The 7,495-nt window shown below is 44.0% G+C and overlaps 1 protein-coding gene across 1 annotated transcript in view; it reads right to left on the reverse strand.

The window, feature by feature from the left end:
- Nucleotides 1-2,331: 2,331 nt before the first annotated feature.
- The window catches only part of SAXO1 (stabilizer of axonemal microtubules 1), a 28,218-nt gene continuing 23,054 nt past the window's right edge, over nucleotides 2,332-7,495 (reverse strand). Inside the window, exons 3-4 of the mRNA XM_007952554.1 lie at nucleotides 6,443-6,645; nucleotides 2,332-3,338 (exon numbers count right to left, since the gene is read on the reverse strand). Coding sequence (XP_007950745.1) covers nucleotides 2,332-3,338; nucleotides 6,443-6,645 — 1,210 coding nt within the window. The remainder of the gene's footprint in view (nucleotides 3,339-6,442; nucleotides 6,646-7,495) is intronic.

Below are 7,495 nucleotides of genomic sequence, written 5' to 3' on the forward strand. Positions count from 1 at the left end.
AACTAACAGATCTGTCCTGGAGGAAGTGCAGCTGAAATGCACCTCGGAAGTGAGAATGGCCAGACTTCGTCTCACCTACTCTGGTCATGTTGTCAGAAGGGACCATTCCCTAGAGAAGGATGTCATGCTTGGTAGGGTGGAGGATTGATGAAAAAGGGAAGGCCTTCAATGAGATGGATTGATATGGTGGCTGCGACAATGGGCTCGAGTATAGCAAGGATCATGGAACTGGCGCGGGATTATGCAGTGTTTCGTTCTGCTGTGCATGGGGACGCTATGAGTTGGAAATGACTCGACGGCACCTAACAACAACAACAGGAGAAAAAGAAACGAAATAACTTAAAGCTGTTCTGTCTGATGAAGCAAATTATGGGGGAAGGTCACAGTGCTGGGGCATAAGGGATTGCTGAATTTTTCAAAGTATTATTGCACTATTCAACTATTAAAATCATATACGAGTATTTCTTTGATTTTTTAAAAAAAAGGAAAAAAAGAAATGCTGAAAATAATAGAACTCATCTCCCTTACTGGTCTCATTTGCTTAAGGGACTCCTATAAAGAGTTCATACAGGGAGACTGTGGTCTACAGAGCCCTGAGATCCAGCAGAGAGGAGGAGCCTCATGCCATGGAAAGAGCACTGGATCTGGAGTAAGACCTGAGTTCCAGTCTTGGCTTTGCTGCTCTGAGCTGTGTGACCCTGGGCAAAGTGTTTAATCTCTCTGAGGTGTTCTTCCCTATTAGGGCAGGTAGCCAGGCCCCATATAACCAGTAAGAAGGGGATTAGATGATACAGATCTTAAAGCAGAAATGGAAACTAAGGTTATAGTTTGGAAGATAAGAAGTGTGACCTAGGAGGCCTGGGTCAGGAAGGAAAGACCTGAAGAAAGACTGAGATACAGGTTCCCCAACCATGATCCAGGCCTTCAGCCAAACTTGCAATGATATCTCCTGTCCCACTCCACACTGTTCCCAAGTTCTCCGAGACCATGGAGTGTGTTTTGTGGGGCTCTGGACTCAAAGGAGAAGCAAGCATCTCACGCATCAGTCTGCAACACCATGTGAGGTTCACTCAGACCAAGAGCCCATCTGACCACAGCAAGGAACACTCTGGACAACTTCCTTCCTAGATTCTGCCCATTTAAAAAAATGAAAACTCCAAAATCACTAGGCCTTAGACTCAAACTTGGTGAAATCTTAGGCCCAGGAGCAAAACCTTCAGCTATTTCTCCAGGGTAAAGGTCCTTGGGTGGCACAAGCAGTTTGCCCTTAACTATTACCCCAAAGATTGTTGGTTCAAATCCACCCAGTAGCGTCATAGAAGTAAAGCCTGGCAATCTACTTCCATAAAAATCACATGTTCTACTCTTTATCACACTGGGTTGCCATGAGCTGGAATTGACTCAATGACAGTGGGTTTGGTTTTCTTCTCCATGGCGGGGCCCAGCTCACCAAATCAGGCTTTGTCACAGCTCTGGGCACAGCTGTCATTTTTAGACTAGCAGGACCAGCCTTCCTGGATCCCACCCAGCATGGGGCAACTTCTTCCAGACTGAGCATTTAAAAGAGCCCATCACTTGTGTTCATTGTCCTGGGACTGGCCACCAACTGCCTGGCTGCCAAGAGTCTTCCCCTTCTCTCCTTGGAATCAGAGCCTGTAACGGGCTGGATATGGGGAGAGGGCTTCCAGGTTCTTGCACCTCTGAGACTGTCAGAGGACCTCTTTCCCTGCACCCCAAATGACTTGTGATTAAAGAGACCCACATGCCACAAGAAAGCTCAACTGTTGATGGTATGTCATGCAATGGAGAGATAGAAAGATGCCTTGTGTGGCAGCCCCAGGCACAAAGGATAGAAAACAAGAAAGACTCTAGACTGAAACCAAGGCACTCCCACAAGGTTGTGCAATCTGAAATCTCCCCAAAGGTCCCAAGGAACACAGACTGCTATCTAGGGAGTGAATACACAAACTTGTGGATTCAATCCCCCCAAAATAAATTTTATTCTCTAGTGCTTTGTATTTGGCAAGGGTTAATCATAATGTCAATTCACACCATGATTAAATGAATAAAATATATCTGGATTCAAGAAAACCTCACAGAATCCAGCTTTGATTCCCATGAGCACAGGTAAGGGACCTGACGGGAGGAAGGCAACAGAGGGAAAAATAATGGGATTTTTCTTGACTCAAGAGATTCTCATTTTATTCACGTATCCTGAGAATGGTGAAGATTTTTTTCTTCCCTTTTGGGGAATTTGCTTTTTGTCCAAGGAATAATTCTCAATAGTCTGCTTTTTAAAGTACTGTGTAATTTCTAAATAATTTTTTTAAATCAAACTGACACTGCCAACTCCCTCTGGTTAGGGTTTTCTGCATCACCTACAGACAGCCGGCTATTGCTGGGAGAGCCTGTGTGGGAAACCAGCCTGTATATCCTATGTCCAAAAGCATCCGTTTCCTCAAAGGTGTAGCCAGGGGGCTCAGGGTATGACACTGGGCACCTGCCCATTTCCTTGGGAGTAAAACTGATGGCGTAGGTGGTCTTGCCCTCCACAGGAATATTTCCTTGAAGGCCAGCCCAGGGGGGCTTACAGCTTTTGGTACTGATGGGGGGGTGGGGCACATAGTGGGCCTGTGTGGTGGTCAGGTAGTCCAAGGGCTGTGTGGGGAGGTTCAGCTGGGGAGAGGGCTTCACCGGCTCTGTGCGGATGTGAGCCCACTGCTTGTAGTCATCCTTGGTGGTGGTGGAGCCCTCGAAACGGCTCCCCACCTTCTTGATCTGGAGCACAGGGCGGCAGGACTTAGCTGGGCTGCCCTTAGGGTGCGTGTAATGGGCCCGCACTGTTGTCAGAAGGTCCATCTTCTCCTCAGGAGGGACATAGGTGGTGGGAACTTTGGATAACATCTGGGGTGTTGGCCATGCTTGGTACTTATCTCTAAATTCAGTGGTGTTGGAAAAAGGTTTATCTAATACACAGGGCTTGGCTGGAGGTTTCAAGCTCTTGGCAGGCTCCCCCAACAGGCCCTGGAAGGAATCTTTGTGGGTGGTTCCGCTTTCAAAAGGGATTTCACACGGCCTGAACTTCTCAGCCTCATGAACAAAGCGCTTCTCCACAGGGTGGGCCACGTAGCTCATCTTGTAGTTGGTCAAATCTTCCAGGGGGATGTTGCAAAGCTTTGGTACAGACAGAGGCTTGCAGCTCATGGTGTTCACAAGGCCCTTTATGTAGTAGTCATCCTGGTGTGTGGTTTTATTATCAAACTTGGTTGATGATGGCCGGTAGTGGTACGCAGGACGAAGTGGTTCTCGTCTCGGTTGGTTCCAAGGTAAATAGTCAGCTGAAATTAAAGCAGACATGGTCATTCATAATTAGTCAAGTCACCCAACCTACATGTACACTAAGGGGCCCAAAAGCCACAAAGCAGTCTCTAATGAGATCTTTAGACAATGGAAAAACAGAGTGGAACCCTGCTTCCACCTCACCCAAAGACTTATGTTTCAACTTTATGACTCTTGTGGGCTTCAGTGCAGAAGAAACAATGGTACAGTTCTCATCAAGCCCCATAATATTACACATAGGGATTTAGAGGGTCCTTGGCTGTAGTATCACCACCCATCTGTCAGTATGTCACACTATTGTGGCTTGCATGTTGTTATTAGGCTAAAAGCTATCAAAACCTCTGGGTATGCACTCTATTCTAAATCAAGTCAATCCCCATTGGCAATAGAGCTGCTGGTTTTTTATGGCCTACACTGACCTGGAGGAACTGCTATACAGATGGACCTTGAGGGGAAGCGGTGGTGGAAGCAATCCCAGATTAAAACACCATAGACACCTACTTGTCCTTATCCAAAGTTCAGTAGTTTTTCTTGAACGAACACTTCTCAATTTTTTATAGGTCTTTGGTGATTTCTAAAGTCCTGAAGTGGCTTTTGTTTTTTATTGTACTGTTTTGTCCAGTTTTATCATTGTTTTTTGGGGAAAGGATTTTCCAAGCTCTTTTTTTCCACCATTCTGGAAGTCCTGACATTTCCCCACCCCACCCCCAGGCACACTCTTAAGTTTATTTTAGGCCAATAATACTACCAACTATTCGTTCAAAATTGGCTTCATTTTAATTGAAAATCTAATCTTTCTCTGAGAGCCATTAATGGTTCTATCAACATCTTGAAAGCATTAGGGGGCCTTAGACAGAACCATCTTGCTGAATATAAACCACATGTTTCCCCTCAGGCTTCAGGCCTCACTGAAATGGGGGCATCTACCTGTAGGTGCCTACACGGTACCTCAAGGTGCTTGGGGGTGGGTAAGACGCGGCTTTTCTGGTCCTCTTCTGTGATGGATGAAGTGTTAAGAAAACAGGTTCCTAAACTCAAAGTTTCTGTGATTTCTGATAGCCAACAATGAAGTTGAGATCACATTATGCAGCCCCCTATCTTCCTCCACCCGAATTTAATACAAAAAAATCTTAGAACCCTGAAAAACCTCAGAATTCCACATGACAAACTATTCACATGCCTGAAAAGCCATCAGTAAAACCATCCAGGGCCACAGTGTCTTGTGGGTAATTGGCAAAAATCTCTTTAAAGGAGATTCCATTCAATAATGTGTCTTAAAAAAAAAAACTTAGCTACACATAAAGCTGAGCATCTAGTAATTATACTCTCAATCTTTCCAATTGCAGAGTGTTTTGAAAATATCACAAATTGCAACCAAATGCTGCTGGAGCATATTTTATTGGTGGTTTTCTGTGCCCTAGTAAAGGTGCTGACCATAAGAGAAGAAAGGGAAAAGTCTGCATATTTTTTCTGTGAAACCAATGTAAGTGAAGCATATAGACATAATATAGATGGCACCTATAGAAATAAACATTTTAATGAACTTTGGTGTTTGCTTTATTTTTTCCCCCCTTTGGAACAAGAATTAAAGTATGACCATAAAACATGAAAGTAGCTTTGAAAATACTCTTTGACAAGAGACAAAAACATCACTAAGAGATGATACTTTCAAGATCAGGCAAGGGTGTGGCTGCCCTCACAAGCTTGAGAAGTTGTGCAGGACTGACCCAAGGGCAGGGTAAATGCCATGGGGAAGGACTTCCCCAAATATCACTTCTGCTACTGGCCAGAATCCACAAGGTAATAGGTGAAGTGGGATTTGTGTATATCTATTTGCTGCCAAACTCTGACACTTGGAGCCCTTGCAAATAATGGTCCAGGACCATTCAATCATTTATTCCTTCATTTGACACACCTTATTCCCTGTAGAAGATGATGTGAACATAGAAGTTGTCATTCAAGACCCAATTGGGGAAGCCATTACATGTTAGGGAAGGAATGGAACAAATAAACCACCTAAATAATAGAATATAAGTATTATTCCAAAAAAGTCTATGCTAGACACATAGATTGCAAACTCTGCTAAAAGTATGCTAAATGGTTGTATATTTAGGGGGATGGTGATTAGTTGTTGTTGTTATGTGCCATGGAGAAAGACCTGATTCATAGTGACCCCTCCTTGGGTTTCTGAGGCAGTATCACTACAGAAGTAGATTGCCTAAGCTTCCTTCCGAGGAGTGGCTGATGGGTTTGAACCACCAGTCTCCTGGTTAGCAGTCAAGTACCTTAGCCACTATGCTACCAGAGCTTCCAGGGAGATGGTGACTAGAAGGGGGTAATAATGTTCTATTACTTGACCTGAGTGCTATTTACTTGCATGTGTTCACTCAAGATTCATTGGTCTGTATAATTTTGATTTGTATAATTTTTGTATGATAATTTTCTATGTTGTTGTTGTTGTTATGTGCCGTCGAGTTGGACTCGACTCATAGTGACCCCTCCTTGGGTTTCCGAGGCAGTATCACTATGGAAGTAGACTGCCCCATCTTCCTTCCGAATACTTTTCTATATATATGTCAAAATTTTTAAATGGATGAATCAATCAATAGAACCTAACTTAGCTTGAGCTTGAAATGTTTCCCTGATATAGAATTCAAATAACGAGTTAAGGCAAAGGTCAGCAAACTTTTTCTGTAAGAGTCAAATGCTAAGTACTTTAGGTTTTGCACGCCACATGGTTTTTGTTGCAACTACTCAACTCTGCCACCTCAGTGCATAAACACAACCAACAGATAACATATAAATGAATGGGAATGCTGTGTTCCAATAAAACTTTATTTATGAATGCGGACATCTGAATTTTATATCATCTTCATATGCCACAAACTATTATTCTTTTGAGTTTTCCCTCCAATCATTTAAAAATGTAAAAACTACTCTTATCACCCCAGCTATACAAGAGCAGGCTGCACTGGGTTTGGCCTGCTGGGAGTGGTTTGCCAATCCCTTCACTAAGTGGATATGCAAATAAAACACATTTCCTGGCCTCCATTCAGACTCAGACTCAGACTCAGAGAGGATCCCTCTTTCTTCCTTCCCCTACCTTTATACGTAGGCAGACACTCCATCCTATTGTCATGCAGATATTTGCTGTCAGGAGGCTTGATAGGGTCCACTCGACACACAGGGTAGGGGTTATAATCCTGTTTATATGTGGTGAGCAAGTCCATGTTCTCTCCATTTGGGACAAACTGCTTGGGCTGGAAGGCCTTCACTGGTAACACTTTGTGAAGCCCAAAATCTCTCCTGTACAGAAAAATAAAGCACATGCCATTAGGCCTTTGGCTGGGAAATAGACTCCTGTTTTCCCCTCAATTCAATTCTACAAGTTTGATAAGTCATTCCCAAACTGCTCCTCCTCCTCTGTTTCCCACTTCAAGAAAGTTACCATCTAGCCTTCTCACCCAAGTCAGACACCTGGATGTCATCCTTGACCTTCCTTTGTGCACTGCCCAGACAATCATTCACCAAGTGTAGTATCTTCCACCACAGCAGTTTCTCTCTTGGTTCAAACCCTAACCATTTCTCACTTGAATCATGGGATAGCCTACTTCCAGGCTTCCTGCTTCATTCCTGCTACTGCTACCTACCTTCAGTCCCCATAGTGTCATCAGAATGGAAATGAAATCCTTTTACTCCCCAGTTCCAAATACAGTCCAAGTTTCTAGCACGCTTTATAAGTTCTCTGTTCTCTGGGACCTGGTCCCTGCTTTCTTCCCCAGCTTATCTCCTACTGCTCTCCCCATCCCACCCAAGCATACTTCTCTCCAACCTCGGAAAATAAAGCACATGCCGTTTGGCCTTTGGCCCAAACACTTTGTCCAGAGCAGAGAGAATTGCAAAAGAAGGATCTCTCTTATGGGCTTCCTCTCTCTACCTTCCTTCCCCCCATCTCCTTCATTACGGAGCTAACGTCTATTTTTCAGGTACCACCACTTCCTTCCCTGGTCTTACCTAGTAGTGTCTCCTACTAATATTTGCCTCCTTCCTTTACTTGAGCTTGCATAAAACCAAAAAGGGAAAGCTGTGCAATAAATTGAGACACCAAACCTTTTGTTTCTCTGCTATCCATCAGCACCCCCATTGTTTCAGGGAA

Source organism: Orycteropus afer, unplaced genomic scaffold (assembly GCF_000298275.1).
Source record: "Orycteropus afer afer isolate SDZICR_OR568_19922 unplaced genomic scaffold, OryAfe1.0 scaffold00345, whole genome shotgun sequence".
In the NCBI taxonomy this organism is placed as follows: domain Eukaryota; kingdom Metazoa; phylum Chordata; class Mammalia; order Tubulidentata; family Orycteropodidae; genus Orycteropus; species Orycteropus afer.